The sequence below is a fragment of the Populus alba genome, chromosome 12 (assembly GCF_005239225.2).
Source record: "Populus alba chromosome 12, ASM523922v2, whole genome shotgun sequence".
In the NCBI taxonomy this organism is placed as follows: domain Eukaryota; kingdom Viridiplantae; phylum Streptophyta; class Magnoliopsida; order Malpighiales; family Salicaceae; genus Populus; species Populus alba.
Window position 1 is genome coordinate 10,009,002 of NC_133295.1, and position 24,397 is coordinate 10,033,398.

Here is a 24,397-nt window from a genome sequence, read left to right on the forward strand (position 1 = left end):
CTAAGTAACCACTAATGAGAATAACGGTTGTGTTTCAAATTCAATTTTCATACAAAACTAAGTTTAAACCACAACAACTAAAAGTCAAACAAGACCTAAATTATCAAACTTCAAACCCATGATTCAAAGTGTAATATTTTAATATTATTTTTATTTATTAATTATAATTCCAAATTAATGTGTGTGGTTTTTAAACATTGTTTTTATTTATACTTTTTTTTAGCTGTTAATGAATGATTTGAAATTTTAAATAACTTCCTCACATGTTTGTCTATTTTTTGACAATATTAAATTATATTTATATAAACCAAGTATGAAAATGCAAAACATGTAAAACCACTTTAAAATCAACATGACAATTAGCAAAACTAATTTTACAAAACTAGTAATAATAAAGATTACTCTTAACTGGAAAAATAACACAGCATAATTATATACAACATAATAACACATATGAAGCTATTTATGTCTCCTGCAACGATGAATGAATGAACCAGCTTCAACAATATAACAACTCTCACCTGTTTATGTGGTTTCATTCTCTAAGACAATATCATCTAGGCTCAATATCTCTTCTAATAGGTCAAGTGTTGTATGATATGTCTCAAACCAAGAAGATGCATAATAACAAGTAAATCCATCATTATCATCTCGAGATCATGATGATTAGTTGCAATATGTCGACTATCATGTAACAATTCTCTAACCTAATATGAAGCAAATCAAATTATTAATACATAAATAAAATAAAAAGATTTTGTCAAAGCCTATAAAAAGTAACAAATACTTATAATATTTTGAATCCGACATGCATGTGACTTATACTCCATCTCCTCGCGTGGAGGAACTTACGTTGGGTTAGGTGTAATGATTTGACATATTATATTCAAGTACCAGCCCATGTATTTTTCTTCAAAAATTACAGAATGCATATCTTTAAAAATAAAATTTCTTCGTACACCCCCCATCGATATATGTCGGAGATGGTGGACTATCCAATTATAATCAATGTGCCTACCCGAACTATTAATAATATAAATAAAACTATAATTAATTGCAAAATTTTAATTATGATAATTTTTACAACTTATCCATTGAAAATTTTTTAAAATTAAAAATTAAATCACAACAACTGAATATTAATTAAAAAGCAAATGATCTCAACTGAATAGAATCTACAATTACGATAATTTATACAAAAATTCAACGCAAACTCTAGTTGCTACGATTTTGACCATGACTTTATTAATAAAATTAATTAATTAAAAGCCTATCTTATTGCATCAATTAAAATAAAATTTATACCAATTCAAATAATATAATTAGATATGACAACTAACCCAATAATCAATTTAAACTCTAATTTCTCTAATTTAAGTCTAATTGATTCCATAAATAACATCAATTGTATTAACAATATATAATTACAACATTTAAAATCTAAAATAATCTAATTATCAAACACAACACAAATACTAAATTAAATCAAAACAGAAAAATTATTAATTTAATAATTAAACTCAATATTAAACAGACAATGCAAATATTTTATCTTATTTTTATGACGTGTAGGTGGTGGGTGATGACAGCTATGGCGATAGTGAAGACGGTTTGGCTAGATACACAAGCTTGGTTGGCGGTTTGAAAAAAAATAATAATCAGAAATTCGAGACAAGGCCCCGTCATCACCAAAGGACCAACCAAATACAATTTCTTGCGCCCACTTTTGGTGGTGTGTGTGTAAAAAGGCTGGTTCTTGGAAAACCCTACCTTACCTTCTTTTAAGTTATCATTAAGCAAAAGCAAAAGCCCTCAGCGATCACACTCTGTTAAAAACTTAAAAGACAGTTTTCTGGTTTTTTTACCACATAATCCTCATTTAAGAGCTAAAGAATTTCCTCACAGCACACTCAATTCCTCCTCAAGAATATGTTCTTAGCTTGTTTGTGCACTCCTTTTTATCCTCTACAATCTCAATTGAAGCAAGAATGTCTATATGAGGGCAACCAATCTCAGTTCTAAAGGGCTGTCAGAAGTCGGAACAGACTGAACTCGAATTACTCATGAGAAAGTGTTGTTCTTGAGCGCGCTCCTCTGCTAAAATGTGTAGAGTTCTATTTGATGTGAAACAAAAGGATGGTTTTACAATAAACCCAACTCCTCTACCACCTCCCCCATCAATCTCAGCTCCTTACAATAGTCTCAACTATGAGAAAGAATCAACCCCGCCATCATCTTCTTTTAACAAATTGAGTCCAGTGCTTCTTTTGGTTATAGTAATTTTTGCTGTTGTTTTCTTTGTTTCTGGTCTTCTTCATTTACTTGTTAGATTTCTCCTAAAGAGGGCATCTTTTTCCCCAATTTATCATTCCAATAGGTACCCAGAAACCTCAGGGTCTCATTCTCTACAAAGACAGCTTCAACAGCTCTTTCGCTTGCATGATTCGGGTCTAGACCAAGCTTTCATTGATGCTCTACCTGTGTTTTATTACAAAGACATCATGGGTTTAAAGGAGCCATTTGATTGTGCAGTTTGTCTCTGTGAATTCTCAGACCAGGAAAGGCTCAGGTTGCTTCCTCTGTGTAGTCATGCTTTTCACATCAACTGCATAGATACCTGGCTTCTCTCAAACTCAACTTGCCCTCTTTGTAGAGGGACCCTTTTGGGCTCTAGCCTTCCAATGGAAAACCCACTGTTCAATTTTGATCTCTCAAGGGAACTATCAAATGGATTCTCTTGTGAAGAAGAGTGTGGATCTGTCAATTGTCAAAAATCAGCTACCATTGTGGAGGACAAAAGTGATGGTGAAAAGAGGGTATTTTCAGTGCGACTTGGCAAGTTCAGAACCTTGAATGACGGGGAAGGTGTTGGAGAGAAACAACATGGAGAGACCAGCAGGTGTAATTTGGATGCTAGGAGATGTTACTCAATGGGGACAGTTCAGTATGTGGAAGGTGAATCCAATTTGCAAGTGGCCTTGTCTCAAGGTAATCTTAACGACGGAGGAAGAGATAATGGATGCCCTTCACCTGACGAGGATGTGGAAGACAAGAAAATCAGAGGTAGGACAAGAGGTGATAGCTTCTCAGTTTCCAAGATTTGGCTGTGGTCTAAGAAGAGCAGATTTCCTACTTCTTCAAGCATTCATATGGATATGTCATCTTCGTCTTCTGTTGCTGTAAGTTTACCAATCAAGGACACCAGTACTGAAATTGTAAGAGATATATAAACTATTCACTCACTAAACTATTTTGCCCTTTCTTGATTGATCAATTTGTATGTATCTGCCTCCATGTTATGTACTATTGATTCATTACATTAGCTGAGGATGCCCATTGAATATTGTCATGTAAAATACTGCAGGAGTGCTTCTGAGTTGAGATGAAAATGTTACATGGGAGATGTGGAGTGGTCGCCTGTGATCACTCATCCATAATCTTAAGTGATCTAAATATCTCGAAACTCGAAACCCAGAATTGGTTTGGTTCACAGAAAATAGAAACAAGCTAGGGTTATAGTATCCCATTTCTGTAATTTTATTGCCTACAAGTTTGATCACCTGATTAAATCCTGTATAACATGAGGAATTTTCAAGTCTGAAGAATCCGGATTAGCTGACCAACACGTTATTTGACTAAAGTTGAGAACCTTGGAATGAGTGAATAGCATGAAAAATTGGATTTGACGTGAGAATGCAACTGTTCAAAAAAGACATGAGAAAGCAGCAGGACCCCCACAAAACTAAATTGCATTTCCCCCCACTCTGATGCAAATTTCACAAGGACCACAGCTTTCAAAATTAATAAGCTGGGTCGAGTGTAAGGTTGATCATTTTTTAATCAATTTTGGTTTTTATTAAAAAAAAAATTAAATTAAAAATAAAAATTCAAATAAAAAACCGAAATAAAACAGAATGGTTTCATTTCGGTTCGGCTTTTTAAAGACAAAAACCGGTTCAAACCGGTTTAACTAAGTTTTTTCCGATTTGGCTTGGTTTTGGTTTTGGCTCGGTTTGACTTGGTTTTTTCCCTGTTTTTTTTCGATTTGGATTCGGTTTGGTTTTTTCAGTTTTAGGCTTATAAAACCGAAACCAAATCGAACCAGTCGGTTTTTTCAAAATTTTAATCGGTTTAATTAGTTTTTTTTTCACGATTAGATTTTTTCGGTTATTTTTTTATTTTCTCGATTTAATTGATTTTTTAATTTTTTTACTCATTCCTAGTTGAGTGTTCAAAAAATATTTATATGGGGGTTAACTTGTTGAGAACAAATGACCTCAACAAATTGACTTGATAATTGCAAAGATTATTTGGAAGTCAAGAAAAAAAAAACAATAAAATCAAATATTTGCAAAACCAAACAAAAATAAAATGGCAAGATGATTATTCTAGATGATTATAATTTCATAAAAAACTAAAAAAAAAATTAAATATTAAAAAAAAACAAAAAAAAAACCTAACATTAAATAAAAAAACTAAAAAACCTAAAAGAAGTCCAAGGAATGAAAGTTTTAGTCTATCTAAAACCCATCTCTTTTATTCCTTTGGTCAAAATCTGTACAGAGAGTGACATACAAACTTTACTATTTAATATTACAATTACACTGCTAAAACCAGAGAGCATGCAAAAAATATTGATCCTTGCTTCAATCTATTTCTTCAAGTATTTTCAATTAATAAGTACTATAAGTTGATTTTTATTTTGGTTGTTGATTTGTATGCAAGCTTTATATTTTATAGAACAGCAAAGAGAAATACAAATTTTAGTAACTATTTAAAAATGTTCTGCTGATTGAAAATATGACATCTCACCTCTCAACTCCTCTTAAAAAAGCTATGGGATAAGCTTATAACACTATGTAATGTTCATAGTTTTAAAACTCGGCTTGACTCGGCAAGTTAACCTAGAATCCAATTGACCTGAAGTTAGAATTGAGCCGAATTGAAGAAAAAATAAGAAAAGAAAAAACTTGGTGTAACCCAACTGATTCGGTAACCTGGTCACAACCTGTTGACTTTTATTTTTCTTTTATAAAATAATTTTTTTTTTTTAAATTGCCCCAGACGATCCGGTGACTCGGTTAAAACTCGAAATCCAGACCTTAACCCGAGTCAGATCTAAAAATTATGGCCAGGTCAATGCAATAAAACTGCATGCTGGGGGTAATCAGTCTTCTATAGAACATGATGACCTCCCTAGAATGCCCAGATTTGTGGCCTTGGCAGATGGCTCCCTGCTAGTACCATCATTTTTCTTTATCTAGAAATCACATGGCTTACTGTAACTTCAAAGATTGTCGCAAGAGAGTTTTTTGTGTTGTTCCATTTGCGCTTACACTCGTGATTGATGTGAACTATGCTAAAATTATTGTTTTAAAATATGTTCTAAAGTGATATTCTGACTATGGATTTGGAGAGCCTTTTCATCTAAGTCATGTTATTTGACCTTTTTCTATCTTTACTACAAAGTCAATCCTTTTATTATATTCGTGAAGAAAGATTTCATCATCTAAGTAGGCCTGAACTCTGGAATATATGATCTCCCATGCTGTAAAGACCAAAAAAGCAGGCGATCATTATTTTGGTGTCTAGATGCAGCCGCTACTAGCATGTTGATGTGGAGGTGATGTGCAAACATGTTCTTTTTGTTATACACTACTTTACACTCTAAATTTCGGATCAAAACTTTATTTCAGTGGTAAAAAAAGTTTAGGATTGCAAATAAACTATTTATTGCTGTTATTAAACTTGGTCTATTAAGTCAATTTTGAAATTTTTGATCTAACTCCTTGTTTAGTGTGAGTTTAAAACTAAATCGTGTAAGATTTGTCCTGATATAACTTAATCGACTTTAATATATTTAAAGACAACCTAAATATCAAGTAAAAGACATGATTTAACTTTAAAATTTTCAAAATGATATTTTTTTAATGTTGAGATAGTAACATATTAAATTGATCAAACTTAACCTGTCAATCTCATGACTTGGATCATGGACTTATTAGGTTTGATAAGTTTTTTTAAAAAACTATTTTTTACTTAATTGTATAATAATAAAAATATATACTCGTAAAATCAAGTGCAAACCAAATGATAGGGTGCTTATTTGAAAATGAAATAACCTTATAAAAAATAAACCGAAACAAATTATAAAAACAACTCAAAATCAATTAAATGTATATTGATGAAAATGGAGGCAAAAGAAAATAATAAAAAAAAAAAACTTAGCCATCACGCTCTGGCTTTAGCATTTTTTGATGAGGAAATTAGAAAAAAAAAAAAAAAAAAGGAAAACAAGGGACAATGACAAAAAAATGGCTAGGTTAGGTGTCTGGCCGATCACGTGAGCCAACTAGCCTAAGCACCTGTGCTTAGGGAATATTTGTTTTTTTTTTTTTCCCGTTAAGGGGCAAATGGCATATATTTTATTTTTAAAAGATAATAAATGATGTGTCATCTATTATGCAAATGATGCGAAATACGATGATCGGAAAATTAAGGAGGCTTTTTTTTTTTATCAAAAAATACATTTTTAATTTATTTTCACTTAAAACACCTAATAAACACTATTAGAACCATCTAAAACCAATTTCTTAAGCAAGAAAAAACTTCCAAAAAAACTATAAAAAAAAATAGAAAATCAAACTGAAATAATTCTCTCTCGAGACCATTCTACTTTTTCAAGCAAGATGAAGATAAAAGAAAAAACTACCACCATCAAACTCCTCTCGTCAAAAGAAACCCCTTAACACCAAACTTGGTCATTTTGGTTCCCAGCTATGATAACCAATAAATTTCTTTTTTATCACTGTATTTTAATGAGTTTCTCTTTACTTTCTCAAATTCAATGATTAAAAAATAAATATTTGGACCAAAATAAAAAATTGTTATGAATATCAAGGGAGTCATGTATTTTCTTTTTTGTTTTTCTTTTCCGTCCTCTATATTTTAATTTCATATTTCTTCTATAATTTCAATCCCAATTTTATCCAGTTAGGTCATATAATGACTTAATTAAGAGAAAAAAAAAATTATAAAATAAAAGGGCAAAAGTTTCACTATTCTCGTTTGAACAATAAAGCTCTATAACAAACCCCAAATCTTTTAGTATAGTTGATGTTCCAAGAAAAAGATAAGGGCTAAAAGGCTTAACTCAGCTTGCCTAGGCTCAGCGCAGGCGAGCATAACTCCTGCTCGCCTGGGACAAGCCAGAAAAGTTGGGCTATCCCAAGGGCGTAACTAGGCATTTGGGCACACCCTCAACCGCAGCCTGGCTACGGGAAAGTCCTAAACCCTTTTTGTTTATTTTTTATTTTATTTTGCATGTTTTTATGGATATTTTTATACATATTTTCTCAACTCTTTCTTTCATTGTGTGTGTGTGTCTATACACACACACAATCCCATAGATTCTTTCATTTTTTTTCACGTAATCCCATAAATTCTACATGTTTTCACGATAACACATGTTGGACAACTTACATAGCCAATCAAGTATTGTCCTCTAAACTAATAAATGAATTTATGTACATGTATCAAGAGTGATAAGAACACTGTAAAACTGGTGACTTTGACTAGTACCTTGAGTGGTATTAGTGATATCAGTTTCTAACGATTGAGAAATTTATTTGACTAATACCCTGGGTAGTGCTAGTAACATTAGTTTGCCAAACAACTGGGTATTTTTATTAACTAGTTATCCTAAAGGGTGTTGGTGGCATCAACGAGATTGATGACCAGGATACCTGAATTAATCTACTTCTTCAAGAAGTTTCATGGTATAAGTAGAATTATTGAACCAATAATAGTTAACCTTTGGCTAGAATTGAATCAATGACATTAAAGATTAGTTTTAATTATGTATTACATGATTTAGTTCCTTAACTCACTTATACTGTATGTTATAATAATTTTTAGGTATATCTCAATCTAGTTTAGAGCATTAGATTAGCCTTAGCACTTCTTTTTGTTAGGTTCTAGTGATGTAATTATGGATTAGTTAAATTCTCTTTTGTATTATTAAGTTGTCACTAGTGCTTGTAACATAAAGTAAACTAGATTTAAGATTGTTTATGATCTTTGAATTCTATATATTAAGTTTGAATTTGATATGATATTTATTTGTATTCATTAGGTTAAAAGCTAAATACATGTAATTAGCTTATTTTAATCTTTAGAATTTAATTATGTCCTTTAATTTGATGAAGTACTTTTAATGTGGAAAATATTTGGATTATGGAAGAGAATGTAATTTATGTTACTATTTGGTAAAGATTCATGATGGTTGAACCGTGACTTGAGATTGATTATGTGAATATATTGTGATGTCGATAACTTGGTATGTTTAATACAAGGAAAACTCTACTAAATCTTTGTGAAGATCTATGAAATAAAAATGAAACTTAATTAAAAAATATATAATTTTTAATTTGACCATGATAATTAAAAGATCCGAATGTATTTAAGAGTTAGTGATGTTACACAAAATTATTAGTAAATAAGAGTTAGCTAGATTTATTGATATTTTTAAGGGATAGGGATAGGCAGAGTTGTTCCCAATCATAAAAGTTAGCTGAATTTCTTGGAATCCTTGAGGGATAGCCATAGTTATTATCAATCATATGGGTTATCTGAATTTATTAGAAAAAAAAATTACTCTATTTTCTCGACTTGAATGTTGAATATATCATTCGATGCTCTGATATTTCCGAGATACCAGAGCTGGGCTACTCGCATAGGTCAGCTAGGCATTTGGGCAAGCCCTCAATTGTAGCGTCCAAAGGCAGGATATTTCGATAAACATTAAGAAACTTATTGCAGCCTTTTGTCTTATCAACCAAAGTACTCGATCGAGCCAATGGATTTTTAGTCCCCTTTTGGTCAGTGGTTCGATCTCCGATGGCATCATCTACCTTCAAGTTTCAAGCTAAGATATGTCTGATGAAATAATAAGGAAGACTCGCACTTGAGGTCTTGTTCCAGCGGTTAAAAAGACTTGTTTTTTTTCTCTAGCGGTTAAAAAGACTTGTTTTCTTTCTCTAGCGGTTGTCTTTCTCTGTATCCTGAATTCAAACCTTACCGTATACACCTGTCATCCCCGCGGTGCCTTATATGCTCACTAAATTTGCAGGATGTTCAGTGAGCCGTGGGATTAGTCGTGGTGCGCGCAAGCTGACCCGGACACCCACGTAAATAATATTAATAATAATAATAAGGAAGACTGTTAATTTGGAATGTTTTTTGTCGTCCTAATGATAGGCCATAACGCCCATTTGTGAGTTGTGAGTCAACTTGTCTTAAAGCAAAGGAATAAAGCATTTCCTCCTTATCCTCTCATCATGATCTCCGAAGGATCCAATTATTTTTCTTATCTGACCCAAGAGGAAGTGCTTGGTTCATTTTCGCAGACCTTCACCATTATTTACTTTAAAATTTGCAAATTCTATTCCATAGAAGTAATATCCCATCATTTAATGATTTAACCGATTGATTATTCTAATTAGGGTAGTTAAAAATGATTAAACGCAATTTCAGGATTTGTTCCACCAAAAAAATGTTTTATAAGAGAAATAGTTACTTTTTCATTATTTAAATATGTTAAAAGAAGATTTTATTGATAACCATAAACGTAGTAAATATATATATATATATATATATATATATATATATATATATATATATATATAAAGAAATGGCGTTAAAGATGCTAAAGCTGAGAAATGGTAATGTTATAATTAGTAAGATTCTAAAAAAAAACAAAAAAAAAATATTTTTTGATGGTTAAAATACTTTATTCCAAAATAGCTTTTCCAAAAATATCATATCATTCAATGCTTATTAACGAATTTTATTATTATTTTATATATATATATGGATCAATTTATATTCACCTCAACTAATTTTTAGGATTTTAAAATTAATAATTAGATAAATTTTTAATGATATTGAAATTTATAACACTCCAACTCTTACTCTTTGATTTTATTGTTGTTATCAACACCAAAGAATGGGGTAAATCTTGCTTTTAAAGAAGATATTTTTCTACGAAACAAAAACACCCAAACGGATGGCAATTTATATCCTGAGTGGATGAATGCTATCCCGAAGAATACCCTCAAGGGCCTCAACCTAATTTACATTTATATTTATTGAGTGATAAATAATATTATTTAAAAAAAACTATGAATATTTAACTCCTTATCGATTGATAATAAGTATAAATAAAGTAAAAAAGTAAATCTTTAATTACCCATTCATCATCCGCATAACACAACATCAACATAAATATTTTTTTGTTACGTACACAGCAAGCAAGAGAGGCAATACCAGAATATTGTCGGAACAAGAAACCCATTTTATATATATAAAAAATACATTTATAAAGCAAAGAAGCCAACCAAACCCTCTCTCTTTAACCCTAACACGCATGCATGTCCTTGTCTTATCACCGTCTTGCTATATCCTATTTCAATAAATTAACCAAAAAGTTTAGGAAAAAAAACTCAACACGGCTTCACAAGAATCCATTACTCCCTTTTGCATCACAGAACTCTATGATTGAAGATAACAACGATGGTAAATAGATTTTATGTATTGAAATTAAAAATAAAACTTTTTTAATTTTTTTTTTATATCTTTTGAGAAAAATCCTCCACCACAATATTGTGGGTACAACTAGGAGAGTTCACGCTGCTATTTTAGATGTTTGAGAATATGTAATTGTTTTTTTTTAATATATTAAAATAATATATATTTTTTTTATTTTTTAAAAAATATTTTTAACATTGGCATATAAAAAATATAAAATAAATTTTCAATAAAAAAATAAATTTTTATAAAATACCATTTGAACGGCCGCGTTTCATGGCCGCGCCTATGTCACGGAGTCAACACACACTCCACTCCATCCGTGACCCTCCTCAGCGAATGTTAGCATCCACGGCGCGCGCGCGCTTCACTTCGCTTCCCTTCTCTTCTCTTCTCCTCTTAAACCATAACCGCCACATCTTTACTCTTCGTCGCATTTACAGCTACCGGCCGACCAGAAGCAGAAACGGAGGCGTAACGGGAGGAGAAATCGCGAAAACCATTATAATCATCCAAGTCATCGAAATTTCCATTCTGTCCTCCTGGTCCTTCATCAAAATTCAGCGAATAACTAAAGGGATCGTACTGGAATTTCCCATGGTGCCTTCCGTTACCGCTGCCGCTGTTCTTATTCCTATTGAATCTCCGAATGAAGGTTTTCCACTTCGGACCCGCAACAACTTCTGACCACTCTCTTATCTTCTTAAACGCTCTCATCCCCTTGGCCCACCATTGATTAGGATGAGGGTCATCGCCGTTTGAAGGTGATGATTTGATTCGCTCCCAGAAGCATAATCCAACGCTGGAGGATCGTCGGGAAGAAAAGCAGGGAAAAAGGAAGCCGCAGCGTGTGTTTGTTAGGAGAGAATTCGACGTCGTTTCTTCTGGGATCGGTTCTGCCTCTCTAAAGGCCATTTCGATTGATCGAATTCTCTCTCTTCACGAGAGAGTGATCTTTAAATGCGAGACAGACGCAACGGAAAGATACCGGGAACTGACAGCTGCCAGTGAAGGAAGATTTGAATATTACTTTTTATAATTATTTGTTTTGGAGAAACCACGAATATAAAAATCCTTCAAGTGTCTAGTACTTGAGAGAGTGAATAGGTAGTTTTTAAAAGTATTATTTATTTTAAAATATATTAAAATAATATTTTTTATTTTTTAAAAATAATTTTTGATATTAAAATATCAAAATAATTTAAAAATATTAATTTAAAATAAAAAAAAATTAACTTTTTTTTTAAAAAAACTTTAAAACAAAAAAAAAATTCCATAAATTTATATTCACTCAATTGGATAGTTCCTAAAAAATAGAGTTAGGATAATTTTCTAGGGGATCAAAATTAGAATAAGTTTTTATGAAAGGCAAAACTTAAGTTTTTTACTAGTTTTGAGTCTTTTGAGTTTTGACTCTAAAATTTAAGTTTGTTATTTGTCGCAAGGACGTATAATTAATTAATGGTTCCTTTTCTTTTGTAATTAATCTTGAACTCCGAGGACCTGGTTGCAATTCAGCTGTATAAATGGAGGGCTAAATTGTAGGCTTGCCTTTGCTTTCCTTTTTAGTGGAAGTGTAATCGATGGGCTGGCGGTGTCTGAGCCTATATTTTTGGCTTTTATGGAGAGATAAGCGTGGGTTTAAGAGCATTATCTGATAATTAATTATGCCGTTAATTGCTAGAGCGTGATTGTGGGCCCTGGGTGGGGAAATGAACAGAGGAGGTAATCAGGTACTTTTCGAGAGACGTTGGGTGGACTTCTTAGTGGGGTCCAGATGAGGTGTCATGACCAGAAAAATTGATTGAATATCACCAAGAGTCCATTTAATTTTATCATTGCGGAGCCAGCTGTATCATCAAACGGACAGGAAAGCAGGATGATACCACTTTATGAACTTTGTCTAATGCACTTTTGTGGAAATTTTGGTCTCTCCATCCTTTTATAGTTCGGTCCGTGCTCTGCTGCGGACATATCAAAATTCATGTGTAGCCATTTTTCCATGCATGCCATAAATAAATAAAAATCTAGTGAAGTTTGGTCTACCTAACAGTTCACACTTCAATTTTTAAACTTAACTTGAATTAAGGTTTGGATTTTAGGTTTTGACTGATAATTAAATTATTTAAATTAATTTTTTTTTAATTAAAATAATATTATTTTAGTAAAAAAAAATTAACTCATTACAACCGAATTTTTAACCGGATCTTGCCTAGTCAACTAATTGGGTCACCCTAAATTTTATCTTATCAATTTTTTTTAAACTCCATTCAATTTTAGCGATTCCAGCTCTAGTTTCAAAATCATGATTCAAAGATACAAACTAGTCAGCTTGCCAAATAGTTACTCATTTTTATTCTTTTTTCTAAAAAAGGTAAAGTTAGCTGTCATTTTAACAATTGTCTGGCTCTAGTTCAAATGGGAAACAATGAAGTCTCAATGTATTTAATTGCAACAAAAAAAAAAATCAATGAGTAAAATGAAAAGATGACGAAACATTATACTAACTCTAGTTAATCTTTGAAATCGATGACCCAACTAATAGACATGATTACGATTGTAAACTCATTTTGAACAGAGAGATTGTCAACTGAAAAAGAAATTGAAGGAAAACTTTTATGATGAGGGAGAGAGAAAACTCAGTATATTAGTTAAAATCTTGGGTAAAAAGTAAATAAGAATTTGTACAATAAAAAATATTAGTGATTGGAGTTTTGAAGAAAATATCATGTATGATATAAAATGAGTGATATTATCATATTTTTTGGAAAAATTCCTCCTCCTTCCTCTATTAAACGCACCAGCCATAGCAATGGATGAAGACTTAGAAATTTTGATTTTTCTCCTCCTTTCTTCTCCAAAACTACTTATGGGCATGGGAGCATGATTAGATGATTTCTATCAAGTATAAAAAACCAAATTACAGAGAGGGGTTGGAACTTGGAAGCTTGGGAATTAGAGAGGGAAAGTGTACAAAAACTTGTAGAGGAAGGGAAAAACGGTGGAATCTTCGCAAGAAACACAGTCAATTGGATGATTTGGATGTGTTAAGAGATTCCTAACCAGTTAATTTCAATTCTTAGTTGGATGATTATTTTGGGTTTCAAAATCCTCAATTTACAAATTTTCGGGTTTATTATATTTTATATTGGAACGTTGATTGGGTTGATTTTTATTGGTGTTGGGTTATGAAAATAACGTAGGAAAGGTTCAATTTGGTTAATCAACATCTAGAATTAAAAAGCCTCAAATCTTTGAATTTCAAGGTTTATGTGGAATTAAAAGAGAAATGTAAAATTTTGTTAATTAGTGAGTAAATATAATGCATGCAACTTGTCTAGGGACTAAATAGAAGAAAATGAAAACCAATTTCAGGGAATTAGTGGCTGATCATAAATTGAAAATTTGGGGAAATTAGAAATGTGATCAATTCATGTTGTTTTTGGTATTCTAATGATATGGATAATGTTTGTGATTGATTTCAAATGTTGTAAGGTAGATAATTAGAAGTTTACTTAATATAATATGGATGTAATGATGGAAATACAATAAATTGTATACATTATGTTGAAATTTATGCTCTAAGGATGTTATGAAAGTTGTGTATTTAGTGTAATGATAGAAATGTAAAAGATTGAATAAATTATAATGAGATTTTTATGTCCTAATAAAATTATGGAAGTTGTGTGATATGTATAATGATAGAAATATTAAAGATTGGACAAACTGTATTGAAATTGATGTTCTAATGAAATTATGAAAATGATGTTTTTGTTAAAATTATGGAATTCCAAGGTTAGATCAATGGTTGAGGGAGCACATACTACTAAATTTTCATGTAGGTGCTCGTTACCTCACCTTTTTATTTATAGTCAATGCAAAGTTTATGTTTATATGTAAAATGCGTCTTAAAAGGAAATGTAGAAAACCATTTGGGAAAGAACTAAGTCGGCCGCGAATTGCCTCTAATGAAGGTATATGGTATCATAATTCAAACCCAGACTCTGGACGAGTCAACGTAGTATGTTACGTTGAACAAACCTTGCCTTGTGCTTATATGCAGGGTGCTGTCGTGATGGATACAGAGAGTACCACCACCAAAAATGCAGAAAAATCCCTGATTATTGCTCATAACAACCTTAACCATATGTATCCTTCTAGTACTGTTTTCCCCCTCTTCTGAATCCTTCAAATGGTTAGGTCAAGGAAATAACTAGTACCAAAATCAGTTTGAGTTGTCACGTTATGACAGAAGCTTGGTGCTGCATTCAAATTTGTAAAAGACACAAGTAACTCAAATCACAACAGTTAACCAAGTTTTTTCCCTGAAAAGCTCTAGCTAGTCCCTAATTGGAATTACGTCCTTAGATTAGCAAGAAGCCCGTCAACTAGGTAAACATTTAAAAATGGTTCTGAATGCATGTCAGGATCCAAAAAAAGACATGTTAAGAGACAGTGTTAAGAGTGAGTGTATAAAAGCCATGCATCTTCCACTCAGCTTTATATTGTAAATGAATGACAGGACAAGCGGGCATGACTATTAACATCTCTGCTGGTTAAAAAGTATACTTTCACACTCGTAAGGCACAATGTTGCAGACATTTCCTAGCTCTAGTCAAATAAACATATAGCCCAGACAAGATTGCCGAAGCATACACAACGTCACGCGAGTAAGAATGCAAAACTAAATTACAGGGCATTCTGAGTACATATATATTACCAAATTCAGAATCATGGCACCCAAATCTTAGTTACATAACTATACTAATAGTCAAACATATATGGAAGACCATAAGCAACTCACTAGTAGTTCTTGCACTAAAGCGAATCCCCTACCTGGACAAATGCCACAACTTAGCACACAAGTTCTAATATCAGGGAAAACAGAATGCTCGCTCACATACCCACTGCTCTTCCAAGCTCACTACAGTGAACCTTCCAAAACACAGAGCTAGCATCATCGACCTTCCTGGTATCGATAGCAATAGCCCCAAATATCGCCCTGAAAGCACCGCAAACCACTGTGGGAGCAGATGAATTAGTCTTGGGAGAAACTCTAACTACCCTATGCAACCCCAGTCTCATACCTTCAACAGCACACGAAGTGTCCACTTTAGCGTTTTCTGATATCCAGCGGTTAAGGTCTTTCGAGGAGATTTCAATGTCCTTTCCAAGGTAATACATAGAGACAGATGTGTCGATCACATTTGATCCTAGAATGCTCAATGCCTTATTGTTCTCCTGAGAGAATGACGAGTGTGTCATTGCTCGGCGAAGATAACCAATGTTCTTGAAAGTATAGCTGCAAATTGAAGAAGCACAACAATGACACTTCTTTTTGGTCCATCAGGAAATAAAAGAAATAGAATCAAAAGGATAAAAATGAAACTTTACAGCGATTATAGCTACTGGATCAATATTTATCACAAATTATGCCCTTTTTTTTTTCTAACTTTATCTTTTATGTATAACATAATACTTCATTTAAAGAACCCAGTTTTACATTTGATTTTCTTGGCAACAAAAATACAATTTTATGATAGAGAAGGAAAAGGGGGAAAAGTTACTCGATTTGATTCTGTAGCGTGTCAAGTGCTGCCTCAAATGGCGACGATTTGAGTTTGCTTGATGCTCCAAACTGCATAAATCACAGTCGCAGAGTAAATGAAATCTTCTGATTCTCTTTAATAGCATACCAGGCAAAACACTTTAGGGCTATTAAAAATAGGGTTTCTGAATATACCTGTGCAAGGGAGTACGTGGACAAGACGACTAGTGCAAAGACAGTGAAACGACAAGAAGCCATTTCTCACCACCTCTTTCGATCTTTTGAGGATTGAGGTTGCTTGTCTTAGGATTTCGTTCTAATGCTTCTCAGTTCCAGGGAACTTTCCCTTCTATGCGAAGTAGCTTGACTTTAAGGTTGAACTGAGATGTCAGATGTCAGATGTCAGGTTATGTATGGTCAGTGGGCGCTTTCGAATGTTTTGGTCAGAAGGGATGGGTCCATGATCGCAAAAATATTGGATAGGTGGTATTCCTCTACGTAGTTTGTATTTGTAGTTTAAAAATATTAAAGAAAAATTGATTTTTTTTTATTTGTTTTAAATTAATTTTTAATATTTTTAAATTATTTTAATATGTTACTATTAAAAATAATTTTAAAAAATAAAATAAATATTATTTTAATATATTTATAAATAAAAAATATTTTTAAAAACAATCATTATTATATTCATACACAAAAGGATATAATTGACTTCTTTGAATTCTCTCATCAAATTGCAATTTTATTCTTAATTTCGAGATGAATAATGAAGATTTAAGTGAAGAGTAAAGATTATAATTAAGTCAACTTTTTTTTTTTTTTTTGCCATGCATTGCATTGTATTATATAATATCAATTTCATTTCATTTGAATTTAAAAATTCAGATATGCCGAAAGATGGTAGAATAGAATTCCTATCAACTTCCATTGCTCAAAACAAGATAGAAAAGAATTGGGCCCTAAACAATTCTTTTCTTGTATAAGCAAAAGCATGTATACAAAAAACTGAGTTCTTTCATCGGTAAACACTACCTATGATGATAAACATATGAACCTGTGAGCTACACGGTAATAATATCTATTCCCCCTCTAAACCAGAAGATACATACACCAGCCCTCATTTCCCTGAAATTTAGAGCAACAACAAAAAAGAAAGATAAATGTTTGATTGAGGCCACAAATTCTTCATCGTCCCATCTTGCGTGACGCAAAGCGCCAGCGTCAAACACCGCAAGAGCATGCATCGAATAAGTTTACATCAGAAACCAGCTTCAGGAGAAACCTACTACATCAAAGTGAAAAGGATCATCCGAACAAGCATCTTTCCTGCACCAATCCATATTGACACTGTCGTGCTTGTTCAACCTGGGTCATTCATTGCATATAAGAAAGGGCAGAATCACAGTTCCTTTCAGACAACATTATCGAAAGAAACTTGTGTTTCTGTGCTACTTGACTTTGAATTTGAAGCATCAGCCAAGCATTGGAGCAAAGCTAATACATCAACAGTATCATCTAGATAGTATCTAGCTTTGCTTGGCTTTTGGCCAACAGTGCATGCAAAAATCTCTGGAGCTGAAGGGAGTGACGAACCATAAGCTGTGTTTGACATACTTTCAAACATGTCTTCATCAGATCTGTCATCCCCAATGCACAACACAAAATCTGGGGGTTTCCCATTAGCAATCATCGAGGAAAGAACCTTCTCTGCAACAAACCCTTTAGTTACTCCCTGCGCATTTTTAAGTTCAATGTGAGACCAATTTCAAACAAACAAAAAAAGGAACATGGGAACAAGCCACAAACAAAAAGCCTGCATACCTGTGGTTTTACTTCAATAATATTCTGGCCCCTCTTAACAACTACCGGATCATTTGCAAGGACATTTTCCAGATGATCCAACAGTTCCTTTGCCTGGCAAGATCCAAAATCTGGATCAGCATCTTGGTGGTGCCATACCAAGGCGCTCTCCTTAGTCTCTATATAGGAACCATCAGTGGCCTCTGTATACAATTTCATGACAGGTTCGGCAATGTTTTTCCAATCAAAATCAGCAGCCAAGGATCTCGTTTCCCAATCAGACATCCCACTCCACCTACAACGAGAAAAAGCAACCCCTTAAAAAACAGAACTTATACTACACAATGAAATTAGTTGAAAACCACTAGCTTCATTCACAATTGCAACGACCTAATCAGCGGAGAAGTTCATTTTACTTAAATGAGTGCTGTGTTTGAACCTTATGTGTTCCATTTAATAGACAAACAATGTCTTGCTAGCAAAATTATTAAGCTAGAAATTCAGTATTAATACCTATTAACATACCTCATGAAGTATCCATGTTCAGCTGCTATGCCCAGATTTTCACATTGAGCAAACCAATCACTCAGAGACTTTTTTCCTCTGCCACTAACTATAAACACATTGTTCCTGGGATCAGAACAAAGATTGTTTAGAACAGAGATGACTTCAGGACTGGGGGTTTTAGGAATGGAAGTTTGAGCCACCACTGTTCCATCATAGTCCAAGAATATTGCCCTTTTAGAAGTTCTCTTGTATGCAGAGATGATGTAATCATTGGAAAGCTTCCTAAAGCTAGGAGAGAGTGACAATATTCTGAAATTCAGACCAAAGCCAATGCCCCAGCAACGTTTACTATAATGATCTTCACATGCTCGCGTCAAATCCTGCATAAAACTGCGGGCCCAGTAAGCTACATCATGGGAGCTAACAAAGCGATAGTGCTTTTCATGCCGCAACTGCTTCTCTAAATCAGGCATGTTGATGGCCACATTCAATGCGTTGGCAACAGCTTCAATGTCCCATGGGTTCACTCTTATCGCTCCACTTAATGATGGTGAGCAACCAGTAAACTCTGATACAACAAGTGAACTTGTATGACGCGACCCAGAGGCAACTCCTAAAGCTTCGTCCATCTTCAGCGTACCCTGCCTGCACACAATGTACTTGTATGGGATCAGGTTCATTCCATCTCTCACTGCATTTACAATGCAGCATTCAGCCAATGCAAAGTAGGCAGTTTTCTCACAAAAGGGGACATGACGATCAATCAGGACCACTGGTTCATAGCCTGGAAAACCAAAAGTATCATTTATCCTTTTGGTAATTGTATGTGCCTCCATTTTTGCTTCTTGTACAGCTTTCCCTGAGCTCCTAGCAGGATTAACAATTTGAACCAAGACTATTTTTCCCCGCAACCCTGAATTCTGCTGCAAAAGATGCTCCATAGCTAATAATTTCAGACTAATGCCCTTGAATATGTCCATATCATCGACTCCAACAACAAGCCTTTTCCCCTTAAACTGTTTTTGGATTTCTTTGACCTTGATGGAAGAAGAGGGGTGATTTAAAGCAGATTCAACTCGACCCATATGAATCCCCACAGGCAAAATTTTGATGTACACTGTGCGGCCAAAATACTCCAGACCAATATGACCACGTTTGGATTCGTAGTTTAGGCCCAACATCCGGCTGCAACAGGATAGAAAATGGCGAGCATAATCAAATGTATGAAAACCAATCAAATCTGCATTCAGCAGTGCTTTCAGAATTTCATCTCTCACAGGCAGAGTCCGGTAAATTTCTGACGAGGGGAATGGGCTATGCAGGAAGAAGCCAAGCTTAATTCGATTGAAACGTTTCCTCAAAAAAGTAGGGAGAACCATTAGGTGATAATCATGGACCCAAACATAATCTTCTTCTGAATTAATCACTTCCATGACTTTATCTGCAAATATTTTATTAGTAGAAACATACGACTGCCACAGCAATCTATCAAAGCGATTACCATGATCTGGACACATAGGCAGCATGTAATGGAAAAGGGGCCACAGATGATGCTTACAGAAACCATGGTAAAAGTTTTTATAAATTTCAGAAGGAATAAATGTGGGTACACAGTTAAATTCCTCCAGCAATTGTTGAGAAACTTCTTCTTGCTCACTAGTATCAACATCAACCCTTAGAGATCCCACATAAACAACCTCGGTATTTTCTGAGAAGCCATCTTTCATTTGTAACAGAAGTGAGTCCTCATCGAAACTGAATGACCATTTGCCAGATTTTAAATCCTTCTGAGCATTCAGAGGGAGAAAATTTGACACTATAATCTTTTTTACAGTTGATGGAGCATCAGAATTGCCATCATTAGTTCCATCTCCATCTATGTCAGAAATTATTCCCGGAACAGTCATTATTCTTGGAAGAGCTCTAGGAGCCTGACTGAAATTCATCATGTCCCCAGATGCCAAGTCCAATAAACTTATGCAAGAACTTGACACCATTGTTGTCAGATTGTAGTATTCTTGTTTCTGGCTATGGAGTTAGAAGAAAGGAGATAATGCACAATCAACACCTTCCTACCAAAAAGATCTTGAAGGAGTAATGCAAATATTAGAGAACTAAAGACCTGCAGGAAAAGGCAGAAAACATGTTTAACTACCATGTGATGTGATGAACAATGTTCATCTTTGAATCAAATAGAAATATAGAAAGGGAATAAAGTATAAATCTGTAGAACGTAAATCATTCAATTCTGCTGCCCTATATATCCATGAATACAATGTGTAGTCACCAGCAATGCAGGTTCACCGTTTGCAATGGATCTTACAACTATTACAGGTTAAAAATCAGGAAAAAGTAAAGGCTTGGAGCCTTGAAGTCAGAAGACATATCTAGGTCCTTTGAACATCTTAAGAGCCCCATGCATACTATGTAGGCTCTGTTAATTTGAAAACAATGAAGGGAGGCATAGTAATTTCCAGAAAGTTCGTTCATCACTAGTAGGACACTTTCAAGATCTTGTTTGTTCATATCACTGTGATACCATATTCAGTGTCCCAAGAAATATCCTTTGATTCTTTTATGTGGGCCAAGGTCCTTGAAAATTTTAATGGAGAATAAACGCTTATAATCAGATGATCAAATAGACAATTAGAGCTAAGATCATTATTAAGATGAACTAGTGAACAAACAGAAAGAAATGTGTATCATCATAAAAAGAGAAAGTAAAGTGAAAATATGTCCAGTTTGAACTTGAAAGGGGAATAGAGTTGTCACAGAGAAACTGCTTCTTTTTATATGTTTGTCTATTATTGGCCCAATTTTATCATATACTAAAAAGAAAGTGAAATTGCAATTGCTAAAGCCTATCTAGTCTTATTACAATTATTATTCCTGCTCATGAGTCAGCAAATGAAAACAAAGATGTTAACTGTTAAATCTATGAAATAAATTGGAGAACAACCGGAGGGTCAGTCACCAGAAAACGGTGACCTACTTGTTTATTACACACACAAAAAGGGAGTAAGGCCATACATTCCAACTCGATCACAGAGATTTAAAGTATAGCCAACATTCATCATGTTAATCTATGGATCAGTGGAAATAAACAAGTTATCTAGCGATGCATACAGAAAAATCATAAACGCAACCAAATGATTCATATACATACCTAGATTCACTAGGAAAAATGCAGGCAACGGATTCTTCTTCCTAGATCTTTCTTATTCCTTATGCAACTCAAGGGAAATTGTTTCATAAGAATTCATGGTTGGACACAAATTTATGAAGCTGCTGAAGTGAGAATGGAGAGTACGTTTTGAAATGAAAAGGATATCACGGTGAGTTGTATCCATGCAATATAGTCTTCTTATACATGCCTTATAAAACCCAGTTCCAGCCAAACAATTAAACCACACAATCTGTCCTCCAAATCAAAATCACTGACTGGGATTACATTTTTATGAGTTGGACTAGCCAAATAAATCCATCCTTATCTCCTCTTGCATCGAAATCTTCGCACAAGCCGACAAATAAAACCAGAAGGAAGAATGGCAACGTGGACGTACTTGATTCGCGGAACAAATGTGTTCTGTAATTTTAGATATTCTGATTATTTCAACCAAAATATGACTACTGAAGACCATAATCTGTCAATTTCATTAATTTATACAAGCACCAATAATTCGCTCGGCTATTCATGGAAAAACCTTCTTGGTGAAATACTTTGAAATAAGTGAAAATAAGAAACGACAGAAGAAACACAATTCTAGCTGCATTTAATTGATATATGTTACTTTATTTTCCAGATTCTACAGCTGGACATTATCAGCGGCAGCTAAAAAGGATTTTTCCTTCAAGGACCCCAACTTGACTTCAAATACACAAGCACACACCATTTAAATATCTCTTGTCCTGAAATTTAACCATTCTTTCATTGGAAACTAATTATACTGAAAAATGGTAATAAAGGAGACTGTACGATAACAATAGCAATCATAAATAGTGGCCTACATACACCGTTTGAAATCATGCCTTGTGCCCTATCATATGAACTTGAGAACTCAAAATGCCCTTATACACCGTATAGCTACATCAAAGCAGAGAAGAGTGGAGACAATCTAGAAAAAACTGTAACATGAAACACTCGGAGACAAAAAAAAAAAAGTTTATAGAAAAGATTTTGAAACAATAAGAACATTGGCCTTTCTTTAAAAAACAAGGTCATGAAATCTTTAACATAAGAGTAAAGCCTATTATAAAAGACCCAGAAAAGGAGAGAGGTGATCGTGGTTCTTGAGAAAGAGTAACTGTTAAATTTTAGAAAAAGGAGTTCAAATGCCACATCAAAACCTATGGATCTCACAGTTCCCATTTAAAAACATAATCTAAAAGGGGTTACCTGAAAGCAAGGAAACTGATTCAACAAAAAGAGCTTCCTGCCAGCACTAAGAACCGAGAGTTACCCTGCCACCAAAATCAATAGCATCAAAGAGTTAGTTGCTGCAAAACAATACAATATACACACTAAAGTAAAACCCAAAGAAGCAATTCAACACGGTAAAGAAAGCCCAAAAAGAAAAACTCCAAACCTAATAGAACCCATCATTTCTTTCACACTTTGAAAGCAAGCAACAAAAGTTAAAGAATCAAAAACAAAAGAAACCCAGAAACAAACAGATAATGTTAAGTGTTTACTTACAAGAAATGAAGTAAATGTTGTGAGAGAAAGAATATTAACAGGGCATTTACAATACAAAGATGTAAAAGAAGGTGATAGAGAAAGAGGAGCGGGTGTTAGGTTCAAAACTGGTGAGATTTTGAGGGGAGAGTTTTACTTATGGCTAGGAAACCGACGAAGCAAGGAAAAAATAGAAAGTTCTGAACAAAACGAATAGAAATGGAGAAGAAAAACAAATACAAGAAAAGATGGAAGCTTTTTTATATATAAATATTCCTAAGGTTTGGTTTGGTGTGTGGTGTTTGTCGATTCAACAAAGGAAGCTGAGATGGATCGAAACGTAGAATATTAAAGTAAAAAAGAAACATGGATAATGGATTGGATTGGATTGGAAAGAGACTCTGTTCTTATATCTCACACCTTGATTGCAACTCTGGTTGCTCTTACGTTATAGTCCTCTGTGCCTTCTCCCTTGCTCCCTTGCCCTTGTTTTTCATGCTTTTTTACCACCCTCTGTATAAATCAATGGACAATTTCATTGAAACACTTTTTTTGTATAAAATTTGAGATAGTTCTTTACATGATTCACGGGAATCATATTTATTAAAATTTAATTAAAAAAAAAGCCTATGATATATATAACTCATTCGATCCTTAACACAAATACAGCAATGATTTTCACTTATTAATATATGCTTTGTTTATTATATATATATATATAAAAAAATAGGGTTGAATTATGAATATCCTTAACTCTATGGATATGTTTCCCCTTCGCACGTGGCAAAATAAGAAGGGGTGAAATGGTATTATGATGTATATAATATAATCCACGTTGCCTAGGACCTAAGTCTTTAGGTACCATACCAAAAGGTCGTCTTCATTATTTGAATAAAGAACATTATCCATCAGCAGTGAGTGTAGTCTCTTTATGGAGCTCCAAATTTCTGCACTATAATACTGTTGACCCCCTCTCCCTCTCCCTCTCCTCTCCCTCTCCTCTCTCTCTCTCTCTCTCTCTCTCTCTCTACACACACACACTTGCCTGCCTGAGGATAAACAGATGTGCTTTTGCACCTGTTTTTGTATTTATGGTGTAAAAAATATAGGAAGATGTTAGGTAATTATAAAAACTGTGTTTTATATTATAGGATTCATAAAAAAAATTGAGTTTTATAGTTTTTAAAAGTAGTTTTTATATGTTTTTTTAACTAAGTTTCATAAAATACTGTTTATTTTTGTGTTTCAAAAGCGCTTTTAAAAAATATTAATAATTTTTT

General features: G+C 33.6%; 4 protein-coding genes across 7 annotated transcripts; 1 reads left to right on the top strand and 3 right to left on the bottom strand.

Moving 5' to 3' along the window:
- Nucleotides 1–1,769: 1,769 nt before the first annotated feature.
- Nucleotides 1,770–3,595, top strand: LOC118044551 (RING-H2 finger protein ATL46). Its single transcript, XM_073412887.1, has 2 exons — nucleotides 1,770–3,179; nucleotides 3,365–3,595. Exons 1-2 carry the CDS (start codon nucleotides 2,103–2,105, stop codon nucleotides 3,374–3,376), a joined length of 1,089 nt encoding a protein of 362 aa, XP_073268988.1. The 5' UTR covers nucleotides 1,770–2,102; the 3' UTR covers nucleotides 3,377–3,595.
- Nucleotides 3,596–10,221: 6,626 nt separating this feature from the next.
- On the bottom strand, nucleotides 10,222–11,581 carry LOC118044552 (uncharacterized). The gene has a single exon (XM_035052898.2). The coding sequence runs from the start codon at nucleotides 11,500–11,502 to the stop codon at nucleotides 10,987–10,989; it is 516 nt and encodes a 171-aa protein (XP_034908789.1). The 5' UTR covers nucleotides 11,503–11,581; the 3' UTR covers nucleotides 10,222–10,986.
- A 3,671-nt stretch (nucleotides 11,582–15,252) lies between these two features.
- LOC118044550 (protein NUCLEAR FUSION DEFECTIVE 2) lies at nucleotides 15,253–16,536 on the bottom strand. Its single transcript, XM_035052896.2, has 3 exons — nucleotides 16,331–16,536; nucleotides 16,155–16,225; nucleotides 15,253–15,889 (listed from the first exon to the last, which is right to left on the bottom strand). Exons 1-3 carry the CDS (start codon nucleotides 16,391–16,393, stop codon nucleotides 15,484–15,486), a joined length of 540 nt encoding a protein of 179 aa, XP_034908787.1. The 5' UTR covers nucleotides 16,394–16,536; the 3' UTR covers nucleotides 15,253–15,483.
- Nucleotides 16,537–17,068: 532 nt separating this feature from the next.
- On the bottom strand, nucleotides 17,069–23,689 carry LOC118044549 (probable alpha,alpha-trehalose-phosphate synthase [UDP-forming] 9). Of its 4 annotated transcripts, none has more exons than XM_035052894.2 (6): nucleotides 23,538–23,689; nucleotides 22,839–22,903; nucleotides 21,609–22,028; nucleotides 18,461–20,564; nucleotides 17,957–18,230; nucleotides 17,069–17,867 (listed from the first exon to the last, which is right to left on the bottom strand). In XM_035052894.2, the coding sequence occupies exons 4-6, from the start codon at nucleotides 20,437–20,439 to the stop codon at nucleotides 17,547–17,549; spliced, it is 2,574 nt and encodes an 857-aa protein (XP_034908785.1). In that variant the 5' UTR covers nucleotides 20,440–20,564; nucleotides 21,609–22,028; nucleotides 22,839–22,903; nucleotides 23,538–23,689; the 3' UTR covers nucleotides 17,069–17,546. The 4 variants fall into 4 exon arrangements, with proteins under 4 accessions (XP_034908785.1, XP_034908784.1, XP_034908783.1 ...); XM_035052893.1 differs by lacking the exon at nucleotides 23,538–23,689 and adding an exon at nucleotides 23,139–23,531; XM_035052892.2 differs by lacking the exon at nucleotides 21,609–22,028.
- Between the last annotated feature and the right edge of the window lie 708 nt (nucleotides 23,690–24,397).